This window comes from Cyprinodon tularosa, unplaced genomic scaffold, assembly GCF_016077235.1.
Source record: "Cyprinodon tularosa strain WSP-4 unplaced genomic scaffold, ASM1607723v1 ctg120, whole genome shotgun sequence".
Classification (NCBI taxonomy): domain Eukaryota; kingdom Metazoa; phylum Chordata; class Actinopteri; order Cyprinodontiformes; family Cyprinodontidae; genus Cyprinodon; species Cyprinodon tularosa.
Window position 1 is genome coordinate 1,147,494 of NW_024038004.1, and position 22,015 is coordinate 1,169,508.

A 22,015-nucleotide genomic window follows, 5' to 3' on the forward strand; every position below is an offset into this window, starting at 1 on the left:
CATCTAGCAGCTTTAGGCCATTTCCTTCCTGTAAAAAGCCTCATATACAAATCCCATTTTGTAACTGAGAGCCTTTTCAGTTTTTAGCTGGTGAAAGCTCCTCACTGAATTACATACACCAATACAGAAACCAATCATGAATTGCTAAGTGGCTCTTTTAACATTTGAAAGTCTTTTGAAATTAAATGAAAGAGTAAAACTCAACATACCAACTTAAAGGGGAAGAAAGTGAGAAGTGAACTTGGTGAGTAAATTGAAAACCTTTGATCAAAAATTCAAAGAAAACACTTAAAGTTTTGTGATCCAAATACAGACGTAAAGCAAAGATCTTATTTGTTTTATATTATTTATTTAATTTGTACCTCTTTCTACTCAGCTATGATTTGGTATAAACTTTAAAGAGAAAATTGTTCTGAGGTTTCTTAAGTTCTCGCTGATGGTTTAGTTCAGAAAACTTGAAAAAAGAAAAGTTATAGTTTCTAACAAAACCATTGCTTGAGATCAATTTAAAGCTCTTGGGTTTTATACGGAATCATAAAATCAAACTAACATATTCAAAATAATTACCATGATACCTGTTTACTGCATCCTAAGTTAGAGAGACGTTTAATGTGTGTCAGTTTTATGTATTTCTTAAAATTTAAGATAAGGTTCATAATTATATAATCATTTTACCTTATTCATACTAACTCAAATAATTTCTTACTCCTTGAATTTCGGGGAGTAAAAACAATACCTTCTATATTTTGTGCATTATGCTGCAGGAAAATCCAATCCATCCACTCTTTGATATAAATTGTTTTTTTATTTAAGAGTTCACATGATAAGAGATGATTTAATGTTCCATTCTTAGCAAGGGGGAGTATAGAGATAATATATGGAGGCCCAAGAATGGACCCTAGTAATATTATGGTAATAATAATTATAATAATAAAGTTATGCCTAAGATTTATATTAGGCATAACTTTGTTTATTAGTAAGCAGGTCTTGGTGGGAAAAATGGGTGATCTTTTTGCCAAATTGAGGACACAGATCATTAAAAAAAGCATCCAAAGCCAGGTTGTTGATCATTAATAAGGACAGAAATAGATATAGAGCAGAAGTAAATACTTAAACTAAGGTTCTTTTTATTTTAATTTGGTATTTTTATTCATGATTGTACTTCTCTATTTATACTCAACAATGATATTTAGCTATTTTGCTCTTAGTTTTTTCCCTGTGTTTTACTTTCTGTACAGAAAAAGATACAATAAAGGTGCAGCGTTGGTGCAGGGGTTAAGTCCACAACCCATGTGACTGGGTTTGAGTCCCAACCCTTCGACCTTTGCTCCCTCTCTCTAATTCCGCTTCCTATCTGCCTAATAAAAATATGAATGAAAAGAATAAAGGCCGCTAGAGCGTTTCAATAACTACAATTATTGAATTGCAAAATATTCACACAAACCTTTACTTTTAAAGACTCTTTATTTATTTATTTATTTATTTTTATTTATTTTTTAGTTTTACAGTGATTTGTAAACTTTACGAAGATCCTAAATCTTAAAAGGGCTCCAAGTCTCAGACTGTCAAGAATAGACACAGATGATCTGTTGCTTATTTCTGCATCAGGATTAGCTGTTTGTTTTCTAACTGCTTTCCTGAAGCCAAAAGAAGCTGAATAACTGCCTCAAGTACATCATGAGCATTGCTGATTTTCTTTTGACAGTGGAGGCTCACTCAATATATTGGAGCAAAGCCTGTTTAGCTCTATTTATCAAGACGAAGTGTGAGAGTACTTTGCTTAACAACTTAGAAGCTGTTTTTTAATATTGTGCCTAGCATTACACACTCAGTATCAGCACCAAAATAGCTCAGGATACCATCCTCAGAAACCCCATTAAATGCACACCCAAATAATCTTGCTGAGCTGCCTACTGTACCTACAAATCTGCCAGCGATGTAGCTTATTCAAATTTACCCAATGAATATTTCATTTTTATTCTGAACTGCTTTTCTTCTTCAATTTGGACTCATTATTCTTGACTGACACACAACATCAGAACCTTACTCTTAAAAAATGCATGCAGATACAAAATTGTTTAAAAAAGAGACAAAGACCTAAATGTGTGTTGCAAGATTTACGCAAATGACATCTGAGACCTAGATTTTTTCTTGTGGCTGGACTTTCTTCCAAATATCCTGAAGTGAGACACCACTTGCCAAAAAAATAGCCCAGTTTTTAAACTGCTTTGTCTGCTTTTCCTCCCAGAAGTTTTTGCAGAGGGCGCAGGAGGCAGGCCTTAAAGCCAAGATGACAGTCCTGAACTGAGAGAATTAACAAGAGGCAAGCTGGTGAATTTTTCATCAAGGTCTGAGACCAGCTATGGAAAAAGCTCGATACTGTGAGGCAGAGAGAGGGAACGACAATTTCAGAACTGTGATTCAATTAGCCACATAGTGCTCAATGATCTCATCCCATTAAAACAAAAGCAAGAACAAAGGTGACATGAGTGTTATGTTAAGTACATTTTTCAGCTTCTATATATTTATATCACTTCTAGATAACTTTGTAGAATTTGTAGCTATTGCCTCTTTTTACTATTTTTATCATACATCATTTCAGCAAATGCACAGGTGAGTGGGTTCATCTGAAGCAATTTCACTTTAAAACAAATGGGCATGAACCATCCTCTTTTAGACAATTGCTGCCATGCATCAGCTCTTACCTGCATGGAAAAGGTTACTAAGGATATTGCAGCTGAAAGATCAATTTTGAAAACCACAAATGGACCCATTAGATGTTCAATCATGTTGAAGAAGCTTCAGAATACCTAAAAGTGTTTGGCACGTACCAGAACTGTCTTCTTGAGATTATATGAGAGGACAGTAGACATCAGTTTAAAAAGGAGAAAAAAAAAGAAATTCTACATCTAACTTTTTATCTGTGGATGAAAGGTCCCCAGAAAAGACTTTTTTCAAAAGTAGGTACAGTATATAAAGTTGTAAATAAAGAGAATGAGATTTTGCTACATTGATTAAAATTGCAAAGATTTATTTACCAAGGGGGGGGGGGAATACAAACTGAGCTGGCCTTTTGGAACAAAAAGCTATTGCCCTTCTTGTTATAACATGAAGTTTTTACTAAACTAACTTTATATTTATTTAAAAAGCTAACCCAGTCCTGATCATTACCATACCTGCAAAGAAATTGTTGCAATGAAAGATTTCTGATGGCTAAAATATCCTGTAAAGGAGTAGACCCCTACATACTCTAGAAAAAAATTAAGAAACAAATGAAAAACTAAGTCATTTATATCTATCTCACTTGGGAAGATTATAGGGCCATTTCCAAGACTGAAAGCAGTTTTCATCAACTGGAGTAAATGTGAAGCTGTGGTGAACCTTCACAAGCTGATCACCCCAAATTACTCAAAGAGCGCCTTGATAAAAATCTTTCATCTATTTCTGTAATAACAACTGGACACCTACCACTTAGAAACAAGTCCAGACATCAGTCCAACTGGGATTGCTAGAAACAATTTGAAGTAGTAAAGTAATGCTCAAAGATGATCAACATCCAACTGAGACATTGAGCTATTTTGAAAAGAAAATTGGTAGGAATTTCAGACTCCTTAAGGCCACAGATGGAGGAGACATAACTTATAGACTCCCTTTGAGGACAGTGAGATGTAAAAAGGAAGGAGAACTTTGATTATCTTTGGCTGGATGTTACTGCAGATGTCCAAGTGCAACTAACAGGCCCCCCACTGCCTATGAGATAGTTGGAGGTGAAGGAAAAGAAGTCAGGTGTGAAACTCCATAGCCACAGATGCATCACTGCTGAGACAAGAGTTGGAACCAGAATAGGAGAGGTTTGTTCCCTGAAATTTATTTATTTCATAACTCCACAAAGTGCGAATCTGAGGGAATAAATATAAATGCACGGTACACAGTTAGATTTTTATTTTCTATTTTTGTTTTACAGCATATAGAATTATTGCCTCACATTATATTATATAATTATTACTCTTGGCTTGTTGCATACAATCTCAAAAAATATGTTTAAAACTATAGCTGCAGTGTGGTCTTTCAGTTTAAAGCCAGGAATCCTTTGCTGATGTCATCAACAAAAGACAGTGGGAGATCTGAATAGGCATCAAAACATAAAAGAAAAACATGCATTTAATGGATAAAACAATTTGGCTGCCTAAACAGTTATTGTATTACTGCTGTTAAAGTAGCAGAGATGCGAGTCCTGTGCTCTTTGAGGCACCTCACAGATGAGTTCAACAAAAACCAACAGCCTGTCGCTCATTATTTATTGCACCAACCAGAATAAAAGAACCTGGATTCCACAGAGTATGTTCCACGCCCTCCATCTGCTCTGACCTTTAAGTGGCCCCAACAATCACCACAAATAAAACCGACATGTTGTAAAGAGAAGAAAAAAAAGAAACAACAGAAAATCCTTCCGGAAACTATTGAGTTTTTGAAGAACAGCTTAAATGACAGAGTCTGGTACAGAGACATTCCAATATATCTGAATTTTATTGACTAGAGCACAGGGTCTTGCAAATGAATTACCCTCAGGGTCCTTTCTAAGGCTTTCTTCCTCTGATTAAGATGTGGAATTCCCATAGACAATCAATACACTTTTTGTTTTCCACGGTTTGTTCCTTATTATCTCATCTCTTCTGCTGAGTAATGAAGCCGATCTCCCAAGGGCCCATGAGTGGTAGAGTGATTGTGCCACAGTGATTTAATCTCAGTAGCAAACGCTGGAGTGTAAGTCACACTTATGGGACAATCTGAGCAATCCTCAAGAAACCCTATGTTTCACCTCAGCAGCTTCACACCTATGTTAGCACCGGCAACAGATAGATATTCAAAATACATGCTATTTTATCTTTTGTTACTCTTTTATTTATTTATTTTTTTTGCACAGTTTTATTTTGCTATTTTGTGGGAAAGGAAACTAAAAAGGTATTTCTCTCTATTCATAGCCTTAAAGGTTTTATGGCCGAAAAATCTTATGTTTGAATACTGGGGCAAAGGGATGCTTAAAGCAGACCACTGCCTAAAATTCATTACATAAGAGCCAAACAAAGAGTCACACAGTGGAGGGTTATGGCTCGGGGTCGGGTGACAACAGCATATGATTCATGGCTCTCTGTGCCCTTTTGTCATGTCCTCCTTGTAGAGGAACCATCCACTGCTTTTAGCCAGTGTTATTTTACAGCCTTCAGAGTTTTGCTCTCTGTCTGATGCGAGTGAACCCGCAATGTCATTTTCAGTGTCTTATTCGTTCCAGTCTATGCTGGATTAAAGAAAGAATATGCCTTATGTCACCACGAGATGTTATTTTTGTACTCATTGTCAGGATGTTGCAAATGATAAGCAATGAGCAGTTGATTTTTATACACCTGTGGAGTTCTATTTTTAAAGAAAATAGAGCTATACTTACTGATCTAAATACTTCTCTAAGGGTTGGATGTATATTTAGGATTAATAAATATCTAAAACAGCCTCAGGTCTTGTGCATTTAATGACTTTTTTATTCAAGAATGTCCTACTGTATATGCTTCACAGGATGATGCTACCACAGCCATGTTTTGTGGTCCAAAATATGTTTTTTTTTCTCACACATATAAAGTAAAGTTGCTTTAAGCATGGATAACAGCTATTTTTAAATTAAATCATAATATTTTTTATGATAGAAGTGATGCTACATTTTTTTCAAATTGGGAGACTTCAAGGGCTGCATAATGGTAAAGTAAGTGATGTTACCAGCAGCAACAAGGTCCAGGGTTCAAATCCTAGCTAGTGTCTTTTTGCATTGAGGTTTCTCCAATGATGCCTATTCAGCCTTGTTCCCTCTGGATATTACGGCTTCCTCCCACAGTCCAAAAACATGACTACATAGGTTGATTGGCTTCCCTAGAACTCTGGTTTGTGTGTAGTTTTGCATCTGTGTGTTTCCCTGTTAGTGACTGGTGAACAGGGTCCCCCATGCCTAGGCCAATTACTGCTGGAGATCTGCACCAGGCATCCCTAACCCTGCAAGAATAAGTAGGTAGAGACGAAGGATGGACAAACAAGGGAATTTTAAGCATGATGCAGCCTTTTTAGATTTGGAAAAGCTGATAGATTTCATTATGATTGACACTGTGAGTAAATCTCCTTGTAAATGCCCAACGGCATGTCCAAAAATGGCACACATTTGCTTGTTCAAATACAGTACATGCATGCACACTGATCTCGAAATAGAATCAAAACTCTTCCCTTTCTTTGCAGAGAAGAGAGATAGGGTGGGGGTGGGGGTAGGGGGTTAAATCAAACAACTGCTGACAGCAGCTGGAGGAACAAGTGGTCCCTCTGTTTGGCACTGTCAGCTCGCATGTGTCTTGTCAGTCCAAAGACAAGAAAACAAAAGCAACCAAAGCAACAAAGCAACTGCTTTACTGTGGATTTCATGTCAGAAGTTTCTTGAGATCGATTAAGTAAAGTGTATCTGCAGTGGTAAATGTATTCTTCCTGCCTAACTAAAAACTAACAAACAGCAAAAACATCACTCTGTGGTATTTCGCAGATGTGAAATTGTAGGTAACAATGTGTGAATCAGTCTAACCTGTCATAGACACACTGAGGTTTTCCAGTAATGATGCAATGACTCATCAGTGAGTAAAGGATCAAAGGGAGCTTTGTTATTGTCTCGCCCACCTCATGCTCTCCCTCTATATGGGACGAAGGCACAGACATCCACGTGGGAGTTCCCCTTCCTTGTGATGCCATTCATGGAGCAGTTGTTTACAATAGGTGGAGGTCACTCTAATTGGCTCCTGTGGTCTTTTAGGCAGTATTAATAAGCTTAATGACCCTTGTTTTAATATTTGAGGTCCAGCCTCCTGTTTTCTGATCTGTTGCATATTCACATCACTGGACTGTGCTAAATTATTTATTTTCGTTATTTTTCATTGAACTTTGCTTTAACCTTTTAAACATCATTGTCAATGATCTTGAAGAAAACCCCAACAGTAACTTACAATGGGTGTATCTCTGCAAATAATGTGATGTTCATTTTTTTTTCAATATTCTGATTTAAAAAGAGAAACTAGGTTATTTAGCTGCATCAGACTGATATTTAAAAGTTTGTTTCTTTAATGCTGATTAATAAATTGTACTGCTAACGGAAACTCAACTATTATGGTACAAAATAATAGAAAAAGATTCTTTTAAACTACAGATTTTTTTGTTGTTGAGACAAATAATCGAGACAGTTGTCCAGCAGCCATTTTGTAAGACATCCTTAGAGTGGAGTCACAGAAATAAAGTATCTGGCTTTTCACCGGATATTACTTATATCTATTCAGAAAATCTAGAAAAATAGATATATTATACATAGAGTTAGATATTTCAATTTTTTACATTTATTTTGTTGATTATAGTTTACAGGTAATCAAAACCTGAAAATAATGTCTTGTAATATCAGAATATTGTGAAAAAGATAAAAACCAGAAACTCATGATGTCTAATAATCGGCTGATGAAAGGTCTCCCAGTCTGGGTTAGGCACCACACAGCCATGAGGAACACTGCTGACTCGACAACATCAACCAGAAGACAGTCATTGACACCTTCCACAAGGAGTGTGAGCCACGAATGGTTAATGTAAAAGGTGGTGTTTGTTAGCAGAGTGCTGTATCCAAACATGTACAGAGAAAGGTGATAGGAGGTTAAAATTGTGGTAGAAAGAAATGCACCAGCAGCGGCACTGCCTGAGGCCTTAAGAGGATTGTCAAGAAAAATCCATTCAAGAATATCAGGGAGCTTCAAAAGGAGTGGCCTGAGGCTGAAAGCAGCGCATCAAGGGCAACTATTCACACAAACCGATCCTAAAATATGTGCTGCAAGATACCTCGGCTTAGGAGAGAAAAAACAGCATTCTCCTCAGTGCTCTAAAGTCCTCTTTTCAGACTAAAGTTTTCATTCATTTGTAAATCAAGAATAAAGAATCCAGTTTCCATGTTCAGTGTCGATTTGAAATGTAATTTTATCTGCTGGTGTTGAATCATTATACTTTTTAGAGCGCACAGACATCTATCAGGACATTTTAGAACAATTTCTGCTTCCTTCTGTTGAGGAGCTTTATAGAGACGGTGATCTGAGAGTCCAACAGGTCTCATCTCTGCCATTAAAGCTGGTTTAGCGACTTGTTGCAAAGGACTTGTTGGCTCTCAAACTGGCATGACTTGAACCTAATAGAGAATCCCCGGGTTACAGTCAAAACGAAGAAGAGAGACACCATAACCAACAAATCAAATGACCGGAGGGTCACAATGAAAATAACCAAACCTTCCCTTGCCCCTCAGCAGAGGGACAGGATTGATAGAGTAATTTACTGCATGCTAGAGGAGCTGCAACCAAGTATTCATTGCATATAATTAAACTCACATTAGTTTAAAATATAATTTTTAATTGCTTCTAATGAGCATTTTTGCAAGTCATAAGACAGGCCAGTTTGGCATTTATTCAATGGATCTGAACATAACTGGATTTAGTGCAACAGAATCTTTTTTATCTGGGCTAAGAAATCAAAGGACTGGACTGATGCACATGAGTTATGAGTATTAAGTTTAGAATAAATAATATTTTGTGTTCTATTAAAAAAAAAAAGGTCCAAGAGAAAACTGGACATGAACAAAATTCTAATTATCATGCCACAGTGATGCAGAAATTACTCAAAAAGAATATATGACGTCATATTCTTATTTTCTGAAAAACTGAATTTGGGGTTTTCATCTTCTCTAAATCATAATAATGAAAAACAAATAGAAAGAGACACATTATATATTTTTATATATAAAAAGCATTTTCACTATGAAATAACTTGCCGAAGTGAATAAAATTTTCAGTCACTAAAGTGGCTTAAACCTTTTTTATATCTGTATTTTTAGAGCAGCTCAGTAAAATCGAACCATTGTGTCCAACTTTTTTTTTTCTTTCTCTTACAGGCAGAACTATGTGTGTCATTTTGTGGTCAAGGCTACATGTCTTTGCATTTCGAAAGAGACTGCTGCTCTGGTATGTGATAATGGGTCACATCTGGTGAAAAATCAGCTTCTGGAATATGATGCATCCTCAAAACACTCATAAACTGCGCACTATAAAACTAGTAAACATTTTTGGAGCCAGCCTCATGATCCATTATACTTACAGCTGTAAAATAAATTGAAACTGACCAAAATTTCAATAAATAAAAATGATAAAAAATGAAAATCATGATATTGGTTTTGACTATATACATGCATATGTATTTATTCCCAAGTAAAACAAGTAAACAAGCCTGAGGGAGCTTCTGAACTAACATTTTTATTGAGCAACACTTTAAGACAATAAATTAAATTAAGTGTTTTCTCTTTTCTTATTTGAATTACTAGTGTGAATCCATAGTTTTCTTTAATGGGAGGATATGCAGCCTTTCAAACTGTATTATTCTATCCACGTGCTGACATGTTTTTTTTTTTTACACCACAAGGACACAAATGTATTCACTCCATGCAGTACATTTTCCATGCTTGTCATTTTCTGGGAGTCACGGTTGGTATGTGCCAGAAGGACTCATATGTTGGATATGAGAGCCAGAGCAAAAAAGAAACTATAACCTTGAGGTATCTCATCAAGCATGGCACCCTCACAAACTGGGGTGACATGGAGAAGGTCTGGCATCATGCATTTTATAAAGTCCTGCGGGCCTCTCCTGAGGAGTATCCAACCCTGCTGGTAAAAATGTTCCCCCTTAACCTAAAGGCAAAGAGAGAAATGAAGATTCAGATCATGTTGGAGACTTTTAAAGTCCCTGTAATGTACTCCTACGGCAGTATAACCTGGGGGACACCATGGCCCCTGAAACCATTCCCAGCTGTTTAAATTTTCATTACTTATTTTAATCTCCTGCCAGTGTGGAAAGAGTGCCCTTTTAGGCTATACAATGTGTAACCATTGTTGGAGCTATGGCTTACACTATGGCTGATTATTGATATTGATTTAAGTATCTGTTTCAAAACCTTCAATTAGAACCAAACAGGAGCACACCTTTAGAATTCTGTAATGACTCTGGCAATAAGGTGGCAAAATCTGTAGACTAATCAAACCTGAACTATATAAATCCACAATGCATATAGATGGAAAAACAAGCTGTGATTAATTACTTGGTTCATTAGTTGCAGGTGTTGTTGTGGACTCTGCTGATGGTGTAAACAACAATCTACCTATCTAAGACAGTTATGTTCTTCCTCATGCCATTATGCACCTGTACTTTGGATGTAGTGACAGATTATCTAATGAAGGTTCTTACAGAGTGAGGATATTCTTTAGTCAACGCAAAAGCAGTGAGTGTCAGCTCCTAAAAATGTGCAAGATTTATAGGATAAGTTTTCCAATAAATCCTGTGCATTTTTAGGATTGTACAACCTGGAAAACAAAATGGACCTACTTATTTTTTCAACTGCCCATCTGGTTACTCTTTGTACACATATACCAAGACAGAATCAAATCAAATTTAGTTACCATTTAGTGAATCCCCCAAACTGTTGGTTTTCAAACCAGTGGAGAGAATGTTGAATATCTACATAAAGCAGTGCTTTTTCTTCCCAAATGTTTTTTTAAACCTTTATTTTAATTCTCCTTAATCTGATAATCTGCAGCTCAGCATGAGATGTTGCATTAAAACAAGATGAATCTTTGCAATGTGGTTCTAACTTTAAAAATGAGATGAGAAGAATTACGTAATGTTATAATGTGTAACTGGATATAATACTGAATACTATATCTTTTATATCTTTTATGATATATATATACACAACCGTTCAAAAGTTTGGGGTCACCCAAACAATTTTGTGTTTTCCTGAAAAGTCACACTTATTCACCACCATACATTATGAAATGAATAGAAAATAGAGTCAAGACATTAACAAGGTTAGAAATAATGATTTGTATTTGAAATAAGATTTTTTTTTACATCAAACTTTGCTTTCTTCAAAGAATCCTCCATTTGCAGCAATTACAGCATTGCAGACCTTTGGCATGTTAAGGTAATCTGGAGAAATTGCACCCCACGCTTCCAGAAGCAGCTCCCACAAGTTGGATTGGTTGGATGAGCACTTCTTGCGTACCATACGGTCAAGCTGCTCCCACAACAGCTCAATGGGGTTCAGATCTGGTGACTGCGCTGGCCACTCCATTACCAATAGAACACCAGCTGCCTGCTTCTGCTCTAAATAGTTCTTGCACAATTTGGAGGTGTGTTTAGGGTCATTGTCTTGTTGTAGGATGAAATTGGCTCCAATCAAGTGCTGTCCATTGGATATGGCATGTCGTTGCAAAATGGAGTGATAGCCTTCCTTATTCAGAATCCCTTTTACCCTGTACAAATCTCCCACCTTACCAGCACCAAAGCAACCCCAGACCATCACATTACCTCCACCATGCTTAACAGATGGCGTCAGGCATTCTTCAAACATCTTTATATTTGTTCTGCATCTCACAAACATTGTTCTTTGTGATCCAAACACCTCAATCTTGGATTCATCCATCCACAACACTTTTTTCCAGTCTTCCTCTGTCCAATGTCTTTGTTCTTTTGCCCATCTTAATCGTTTTCTTTTATTGGCCAGTCTCAGATATGGCTTTTTCTTTGCCACTCTGCCCTGAAGCCCAGAATCCTGCAGCCGCCTCTTCACTGTAGATGTTGACACTGGTGTTTTGCGGGTACTATTTAATGAAGATGCCAGTTGGGGACCTGTGACGCGTCTGTTTCTCAAACTAGAGACTCTAATGTACTTATCTTCTTGCTCAGTTGTGCAACACGGCCTCCCACTTCTTTTTCTACTCTGGTTAGAGCCTGTTTGTGCTGTCCTCTGAAGGGAGTGGTACACACCGTTGTAGGAAATCTTCAATTTCTTAGCAATTTCTTGCATGGAATAGCCTTCATTTCTAAGAACAAGAATAGACTGTCGAGTTTCAGATGAAATTTCTCTTTTTCTGGCCATTTTGAGCGTTTATTTGACCCCACAAATGTGATGCTCCAGAAACTCAATCTGCTCAAAGGAAGGTCAGTTTTGTAGCTTCTGTAATGAGCTAAACTGTTTTCAGATGTGTGAACATGATTGTGTTGGTTTTCTAATCATCAATTAGCCTTCTGAGCCAATGAGCAAACACTATGTACCATTAGAACACTGGAGTGATAGTTGCTGGAAATGGGCCTCTATCCAACTATGTAGATATTGCACCAAAAACACCACCTCCACTATGTGACTTTGTACAGTTCAGATCCAGTGATGTCAGGGTAACCAGAGGGGCAGTGAGGGAAGACTGCATCATCCCCCGGAGAAAAACAGCCTTTGGTCAGGCTGTTTTCTCCGTAAGAGCATCTCAACAATGGAACACAGTGCCAGAAACCATCAGAGACTCTTTGTCATTCTCTTCATTCAAAAAGAATGCAAAAAAATGGCTTGTAGAGAGCCAAATTTGTGGGCACTAAGGTTTTTAGTGTGTATTTAAATAATTTTACAATATATTTTTAATAATTTTACATACATTGTACTTCTTAACCATAATGTTTTTATGTAATTGGTATTGTAATTTAATCTTGTGATTTTATACTTGTGTTTATTTTTAAGGTTGCCTTTTTAATATCTGGCTGGGGGACTACCGATGAAAATTAGCACTCCTTAGCTAACTCTGGTATATTTACATTGTTTTAATGTTTATTAATGTACACTGTCCCCTTTCAAATAAACAATAAATGAAATGAAATGAAATGAAAAACCAGACATTTGCAGCTAGAATAGTAATTTACCACATTAGCAGTGTATACAATGTATTTCTTTAAAGTTAAGACTAGTTTAAAGTTATCTTCATTGAAAAGTACAGTGCTTTTCCTTCAAAAATGAGGACATTTCAATGTGAGCCCAAACTTTTGAACGGTAGTGTATATACAGATAGATCTAGAAAGGATCCAAACTGGTAGATTGCAGCGTAGTTTTCCACATTATTTCTTTCTTTTAAATTGAGGTTTCTTATTTCAGACAGAGATTTACAAGTTATGAAGTAAATCTAAAAAGCCTCTATACTTGATATCAAATAATTTATTTCAGGTTTATCTAAAGATGCACTTTTTTTTGTTATCTTAATCTTAATTCTTAAATTATTTTCCTCTTTTATTTTGCTTTCACAAACTGAAAACACTTCTATCAGTCTTGGATTGTTATGAAAAATCTGTTTAGTCTCTCTTTATTCACTTAAGATGGTCAGAGACTCTACTCGCTACTTTAAAACAACAGAAAACTTAGATAGTCCTGCAATGTGACCAAATATGATCAAATCACTTTTTAATCAACAACCAAGATCAATATAAAAGAAAAAAATTCCTTTGACTATATTTGTGTAACATTATAGCTAAGTTGTTAAAAGTACAAATCATCCATCTGTGACTATGCTTATCTTCAGTTATGTATATCAGGGTTTTCACCTCAGGTATACAACCTCATGAGCGCAGCTGTTGGTGGAGTTGTCCAATTCAGCCCGTCTGACAGCTGGTTACGGCATGTTCCTCCCAACGGTTTATCCAAAATGTACTTAGCTGTTAAATTCAAAGATATGGAATTTTCTTGAATTCACAAAATTATCCACAACAGATTTATGAAACACAGCATCAACATCTGGTAGAAGCAGTATGCTAAAAACCTCCCATACTTGACCACCATATAAAGCTGATCATATAAAGAGGTCATTACTCCGCCCTCGACCATCATGAAAAAACTTGATTCTAAAATATCAAACCATACATCGTTACAATCTTTCATATGTATGTTTTTGGTTTAAATACTTACTTTCCCTGAGATATTCTCTTGGCTTGATCCTCGCCTTTTTGTCAAATTGCTAGCAGATGTGAATCAGTAAGGAGGACAACAATAAGGATTAGACCTTCTATTGTACAAAGGAGTTTTTCCTGAGGAGGTTTTTTTCTTTCTCAAACGTCCCCTATTATCTTCCAGCAATTTACATTTCTCAAGCTTTGTTTTTTCCAAGTGGAATTTCTATTTGAATATAATGATATTTTGAAATAAATCATTGTAAAGCAATTGTCTGTCTAATTCAATTCAATTCAATTCAGTTTATTTATATAGCGCCAAATTCACAACACATGTCATCTCAAGGCACTTTACAGTTCAACCAGATCATACAGTCAAATTGATACAAAGTTTTCTATCTAAGGAAAACCAGTTGATTGCATTGACTCATTGACTCAAATACAATCCCCCACACTAAGCATGCTTGTAGCGACAGTGGAGAGGAAAAACTCCCTTTTAACAGGAAGAAACCTCCAGCAGAACCAGGCTCAGTGTGAGCGGCCATCTGCCGAGGCCGACTGGGGTTCAAGGAGACAGAAGCAGAGATACAAAAAGCAGCTGTAAAAGGCGGCCCCGTCCAGGAAACACACAGCCAGGCAGACGAGCTCCAAGGCAGCTCCCATGCCAGAGGACGAAGAGAGCACATCCACTCAGTCACGGTCAGAGAAACAGGACCACACTGGAAAACAGGCCGATCTCCAACATCTATTAACAAGGGTGTTGATAGAAGCAGCACAGCTGATGTTTTTTTCCAGGATGACGTCACAGCCAAACAGGAACAGACGAGGCAAAGCTACTCTGAGGAAAAGCAGAGAGAGCAGAAGGTTAGAGATTGAACTAACAGATTCTGCAGAATAGGAGAACAGAGAGAGAATGAAGCAGAATGATGAAATGGGGGTCCCTATGTCCTCCAAAAGTCTAAGCCTATAGCAGCATAACTATAGAGATAGCTCAGGATAACCTGAGCCACCCTAACTATAAGCTTTATCAAAAATGAAAGTTTTAAGCCTAGCCTTAAAAGTAGACAGGGTGTCTGCCTCACGGACTAAAACTGGTAGTTGGTTCCACAGGAGAGGAGCCTGATAACTAAAAGATCTGCCTCCCATTCTACTTTCAGAAATTCTAGGAACCACTAGTAAACCTGCAGACTGAGAGCGAAGTGCTCTGTTAGGAACATAAGGAACAATCAGATCTCTGATATAAGATGGAGCTTGGCCATTTAAGGCTTTATATGTGAGAAGGAGGATTTTAAATTCTATTCTTGATTTAACAGGAAGCCAATGAAGAGAAGCCAGGATAGGAGAGATATGATCTCTCTTTTTCATTTTCATTAGAACTCTGGCTGCAGCATTTTGGATCAGCTGAAGGCTTTTAACTACAGTTTGTGGACTTCCTGATAGTAAAGAATTACAATAGTCCAGCCTTGAAGTAACAAATGCATGGACTAGTTTCTCAGCATCACCCCTGGACAGGATATTTCTAATTTTTGCAGTGTTCCTCAGATGAAAGAAGGAAATTCTAGAAACCTCTTTGATATGGGATTTAAATGACAGGTCCTGATCAAAAATAACACCAAGATTTTTTACTTTATTATCTGAAATCAGTTTAATCCCATCCAAATGAAGTGACTGGCTAATCAGTTTCTTTTTCAGAGACTCTGGTCCAAAGACTATAACTTCTGTTTTGTCTGCATTCAGAAGCAGAAAGTTAAGAGTCATCCAGGTTTTTATGTCTTCAAGACATGCCTGTAATCTATGTAATGGGTTAGCTTCATCTGGATTTATAGACAGATATAGCTGGGTATCATCAGCATAACAGTGGAAATTAATCCCATGCTGTCTAATAATTCTACCAATTGGGAGCATGTATAAAGTAAAGAGAATTGGTCCTAGCACTGATCCCTGTGGTACTCCACTTTTAATAATTATATTCATTTCTCTCTTGCTGCCTTGACCCTGGAACGCTTTTTCAGAGCTCTGTCCTTTCCTCACGCGATAGCTGAGTAAAGGTTATTGAAGATTTGAATTAGAAAAGATTACAGTGAGGGAAGAGGATCAGCCACCTCATGAGAAACGTTCATTTAGTGACAACACTGGGTCATGTGACCCATAGCGCTGGACTGAACGAAGCAAATAGGAACAAGTAATAGAGTTGCTAATATTACAATTTACAGGAATACATAACATCATTTAATAATCATTACTAATAATGGTGGTGTAATAATTAGTTAAACATAAGCTTTCACTGTAAAGTGTGTTGATACTTATCCAATTAAGAGTTCTAATCTTTTTAGGGTATAATACAACTAAAGAAGCATCCAAATTTTTAATGGGCTTTAGACATAAATTCGAGGCTTTCAAAAAAAAGCTGAAAAAAAGCTCCTTTGAGTATTTTGGATTAAGGCCAGAGGCGGTCTCAAAGGGAAAGTTTAATTTGAACTTTCAAATGGGAGCTTACAGCTAATCTGGGAAATAAAATTTACTCTTCAAAGATTAGATTATGATAAAACCAGATTCTAAAATGCTAAACTAATTGAAGTTGTTATTAAAGGATTAGAAATTTTTATGATTTACCCCTCAAAATAAGAGCATCAATATTTCTTTGCCTTGAAAGTTTCAAAAGCAGACCTGTTGTTACTAAGTAAAATGAGGTAGTAAAGAAAAACAAGAAAAACACTTTTCTATTGATTTTAAATTAAAAAAAAAAACCTCACCAAATAAAACCAATCTTTACAATGTTCACCATCATTTTAAAGCCACTTACAAAAGTAATGTAACAACACATTTATTACAATGGTAGGGCTACACATCTTAATAGGCTTAAAATTTTGGAGACACTAGTTAAACTAAAATAGCGATAAAAAGACAAATACATATATATGCACACTTCATCAGAGTACATCCAATGCAGTGTGAGAAGTTGCAATCTCTGGGTGTTATATGGAGCAAATTAACATATTTTTTCTTCTATTTTCAGATGTCAGTGAGAGAGGCAGACGTGGAGGCAGACTGCTTCATAAAGAAATTAACAACTCGGATGGTACTTCACTCTGTCACTGTATCCACCGCGTCATCTTTGCTCGAGGTGGAAACAACAGATCTGCCATCCGGGCCAACAGCCTGTGACATAGGGAGGGATACCTCTGGGCAAAAGAGGATGCTGTTCTCTCCCAGAAAGAGAGGATAGGCTCCATTTAGCCCAGAGCAAACTCTATGGGGTCTAAATGTAGAATAAAAATAGAACAATTGTTTTTTTGGGTAAGGTTTTATAAATCACAACTAGGCCAGATGATTTAAAGATTCATAGTTGTTTTCATTGTGAATTTTACATAGTTGATGGTTTAGGCAACTAGTATATGTAATGGTTTTAAAAACACAAAAAAACCACAACCACCGAGCCCTGGTCTTTTTATAAGGAGCTTGCATGTTCTTCCCCATGCATGTGTTAGTTCTTTCCTCCCATAGTCCACAAACATGATTGTTAGGTCAGCTGGCATATCTAAATTACACTTAGATGTGTGTGCAGTTGTTTGTCTGTGACCTATCCAGGGTTAACTACATCTTTTGCCCACAGAATGCTAGAGATAGGCACTGGCCACCCATGACCATGGTAAATAAGTTGCAGAGGATGGCTTCAATTCAAAACAAGGAAGACTTTTATTTATTTATGTACTGTTATTGTTTCATAAAGCAACAAATTTACCTCTGACTCCCTCCTTCCTGGCTGATACCTAAAATACTTGCAATGTTTACATCCTTTTATTTTGATTTTGCCTGCTAAAATCCCATTGCCTTGTAAATACAGCTTGTGTAATTTGTTATCAGCCCTTTCTTTTGTTTATGTCCGTCAGATTGAAATTAAAACCAGTTTTAATACATATGAGATTCTACAAATGTATTACTGAACATTTGGTAACAAACAAGTAGTAAGTCATCGTTGAAACAAAGTCAAAGAAAGTTATGATCCAGGTTTGTTAAAACTGTGAAATGGAAAGGATGTCCAAAAATCTGCTTTGGGCAGATTAGGTAAAATGTAACTTTTTTCTCACAAGCAAAATACTTGTAAGTTTGGAAACATCTTTCATTTCACAACATCCTGACCTCTTTATTCCATTTGTGACATCAGGTGGTGGCACCATCATACTGTGGGCCTGCTTACTCCAGCTGTGAAAAAACAGCTTGTGTAGTGTAGATAGGACGATTGATGAAGGAAAAACCAGGGGAAATCTTGGTAGAAAACCTGCTGCAAACAGCAGAAACCTTAGGCCATGTACAACGCTCAGCTTACAGCAGCTCACTGAACCTACAGTCATTAAAAAATGATTAGACCCCACCTTTTTGTTATGTACATTTCATTTGTCACTTATAATACCTTTAGATACAGAAATTGATTAAAACAACAGCAACAAAATGATTTTTCTCCAACTATAAACATACAGCCAAATTATGACACAAGGGTTTGCATCAAACGTATATCGAAACTTTTGGTGCTTATGTAAAACCTGCAGAGAGATATCCCAGAAGAGTATCTATCTCTTTGGAGCTGAATACACAAACATACTTTTGCAGATGTTTAGCAGTAAAAGTTACAAAAATTCAAAAACATTTCCTTTCTTCTTAGAGCTGTTTTTTTTTTCACATACCCAATCACATAAATTGAAGTTAGAGCTGTACACTGCACTACTGGTCAATGAAAGACCGAAATAAACAAGAATGTCACCTTATTCCATATAGACAAGCTGATTCAGAAGCATCATTCCTGGTAAAAATAAAAATAAAAACAGGAAACAAACAAAAAACCAAACAATTGAACAGCACGTTAAGCAATACACTATGGTCACAGGTTCAGTGGCCAAGTGGAGATGATCATGATCCTCTACACCTCTGAACAAACCAGGCCAGAACAGGATGTACAGAACATCCCATGTTTTATCCAAAACCTTAAAAAAGATATCCGAACCACTGGCACTTCTGGCGGAGCTACACCAACCTGTCCGTGCGTACGTGACGCACAGGAGGGGGTTTCGTGTGTGTGTGTGTGTGTGTGTGTTGGGGGGGCATAGTACTTAAAGGCGGATTAACGGTGCAAGACATTAAATCCAACCTGCCTCCATCCAGACACAGCGCGCAGCCAATCAACCTGATCTGAAGATCGAAAATAGGAGGGCTTACAGTAATCAGCCCTCAGAGTCTCATGACAAGGAACAGTGTGGCAACGTTGTGGAAGCGCTCGGCACACACAGCAGGACGCTCACTGGCACTGCGCTCTCAGCTCATAACCAACCAGATACCGCGAAGAGAGACAGAAGGGGGGGACGGGGGGACGGATGCATTTTTTAGCAAATTTCGGACGTTCTGGACTGTAGGAACATCTGAAGACAGAGAGAGACCGTGCGGGGAAATTAAGCCGTCTTTTTTTTTTTTTTGGAGGGATTTGCCCAGAGTGTCCTTGTATCTTTGTCTCCTCCGGATGATCAGAAATGGGGGAATGGACTATACTAGAGAGGCTCCTGGAGGCTGCTGTCCAGCAGCACTCTACTATGATAGGAAGGTAAGAAAATCTAAAAAAAAAAACCCAAGAACAACCGAAGAAACGCAGCAGCCTCCAGGATCGTCTTTAGCATGGCACCCCAGTCCCCCGTTTCTGTGTTGTTGGCTCCAGGATCGTCTGTGCCGTGATGTCCAGTGGTGCTTCGTGTCTGTGTTGTGGATTTTTTCTCTTGTCTTGTTCCTCAGATCTTCTTCTTTTTATTTTTATTTTTCCTCCTTTTTGTCTTCCTCCTAAACGTAGGCAGCTTACCTCAGATGACAGCTGCCTTTTTAGGAACCTGGGATGGCGCTGCAAAGTCAAACAACCTAAACTTAAAAAAAAAAAATGATAATAACAATAATAATGAAGCTGTTACATGTCATAATTCATCCGTTTGTTCATTTGATGGAGTTGTATGAGTTTGAGCAGTGGTACTGCAATCAGGGGAGGTTGGTAAGGAAGAGACATCACCTCATTTCATTAGCATGCTCACACAGGTACAATTCCAGCAATGTCGATTGCTGACGTGTCATGTTAATTAATTCTGAAACATCGACAGTCATTGTAAGATAGACATTTAAACGTGTGGTTTTATTACCAAACAGCTCATTTAACCATTTAGCTGAGCTCATATACTTTCCACATGTTGTTGGTCATGTTCTTAAATCGCTTCTTGCTTTTTTAGGATAAACTGACACCAATTCGATTTTTTTTTATCTCGCAAAACGTGCAGATTCAGCACCGGACAGCTCCTCAAAAAAGTCTGTCTGCACCGGCAGAGCTAAAGGACATCTGCTCTAAATACACAGACTTGCAGATTGTTACCTGTGGTTATGTTTGTTTGATTGCTTAGAAGATACAAATTAAATAACATTGCAAAAAAAAAAAAAAAAAAGAAAATAATTTTTTTTTTTAGGAGGGCTTTCTGCTTCAACCGTGAATAGCTATCTCAATGAAATCCAACCCCCTACATGATTTAAATATACTTCCAGCTATTCTACATAGTTTCTTTGCGTTTCTCATGTACATGTATAGTACATAATATTTTTTTATAACATTTCCAGAGCGTCCTGTTTCATTCATGGACAGCTAAATCCAAGCGCCCATACACTGAGCACATTTGATGCAGATATTTGCAGCATTCGCTTTTTAGGATCAGAAAGGCAGCCCTCTAAATTAAACACAAATGCCCATTAACTGAGTGCATATACTTGCATATATATTTAACATTGTATTGTTTGTTTTGCATTTTCCATTTATCTCGAAGACATCCATTATTTTTCCAAGAGCGTCCTGTTTCAGCACCGGACAGCTCCCGGGGTTGTATCCAAGCCCGCCCACACTAACGACATTTATTGCACATATTTTCACATTGTTGTGTTTGTTTTCTTGCTTTTTAGGATCCTACTAACAGTGGTGGTCATCTTCCGGATTCTAATCGTAGCAATAGTTGGAGAGACTGTCTATGATGACGAGCAGACCATGTTTGTTTGTAACACCTTACAGCCGGGCTGCAACCAGGCATGCTACGACAAGGCATTCCCCATTTCACACATTAGATATTGGGTTTTTCAGATCATCATGGTGTGCACGCCGAGCCTCTGCTTTATCACATACTCTGTACATCAGTCGGCCAAGCAGAAGGAGCGACGGTACTCCACCGTCTACCTAACACTGGATAAGGATCAAGATTCTCTGAAACGAGATGAAAGCAAAAAGATAAAGAACACCATTGTCAACGGAGTACTACAGAATACTGAGAACTCCACTAAAGAAGCCGAACCGGACTGCTTGGAGGTGAAAGAGATCCCCAACTCGGCCATGAGGACTACAAAGTCCAAAATGAGGCGACAGGAAGGCATCTCTAGATTTTACATCATCCAGGTGGTGTTTAGAAATGCGCTGGAGATAGGCTTCCTGGTGGGTCAGTACTTCTTGTACGGGTTCAACGTCCCGTCAGTGTACGAATGTGACCGCTACCCCTGTATCAAAGACGTCGAGTGCTATGTGTCTAGACCCACGGAGAAAACCGTGTTTTTGGTCTTCATGTTCGCAGTCAGCGGGTTCTGCGTGGTGCTGAACTTGGCCGAACTCAATCACCTGGGATGGAGGAAAATCAAGACGGCAGTGCGAGGCGTGCAAGCCCGACGGAAGTCCATTTATGAAATCAGAAATAAAGACCTGCCGAGGATGAGTGTGCCCAACTTTGGCCGCACGCAGTCCAGTGACTCTGCATATGTGTAATAAAAACAAAAAACAAACTTCAACCCCATGATGGACAGCTCCGCACGCCTAAAACTTGTGTCATGAGTTAAAAGAGTGGGCAGATTTATTTATCTATTTATTTATTAACTTCTTTTCTATTTGATTTGATGATATTTTATGGACTTTAAGGCAAGCGTTCTTTACACGCTCGTTTACCTTTACTTATGCACTGATGCAACTTTTTATGTAACGTTTTTACTCTGTGGAGACCATGTTTGAAGGGTTGGCAGATTTAATCTTTCTTGGGCTGCACTTGAAAAGCGCAAATGCAAAGAAAGAAGAAGGGAAACATGTAATATTGCACTAAAAAGGGGAACACATGAGAGCTTGATC

At 37.6% G+C, this 22,015-nt stretch overlaps 1 protein-coding gene and 1 long non-coding RNA gene across 2 annotated transcripts; one reads left to right on the forward strand and one right to left on the reverse strand.

Moving 5' to 3' along the window:
- Positions 1–9,491: 9,491 nt before the first annotated feature.
- LOC119774978 lies at positions 9,492–19,155 on the reverse strand. The gene is made up of 3 exons (XR_005279599.1): positions 18,608–19,155; positions 13,507–13,617; positions 9,492–9,779 (listed from the first exon to the last, which is right to left on the reverse strand). It is a non-coding gene; the product is annotated as an uncharacterized LOC119774978 (long non-coding RNA).
- A 60-nt stretch (positions 19,156–19,215) lies between these two features.
- Positions 19,216–21,702, forward strand: gjd2b (gap junction protein delta 2b). Its single transcript, XM_038272809.1, has 2 exons — positions 19,216–19,438; positions 20,818–21,702. Exons 1-2 carry the CDS (start codon positions 19,368–19,370, stop codon positions 21,659–21,661), a joined length of 915 nt encoding a protein of 304 aa, XP_038128737.1. The 5' UTR covers positions 19,216–19,367; the 3' UTR covers positions 21,662–21,702.
- The last annotated feature ends 313 nt before the right edge of the window (positions 21,703–22,015 follow it).

Bases quoted from the DNA above. Each gene is read 5' to 3' on its own strand.
- gjd2b (XM_038272809.1), top strand. From the start codon at position 19,368: ATGGGGGAATGGACTATACTAGAGAGGCTCCTGGAGGCTGCTGTCCAG. The intron at 19,439-20,817 runs GTAAGAAAATCT...CTTGCTTTTTAG, and splicing joins CACTCTACTATGATAGGAAG to GATCCTACTAACAGTGGTGG.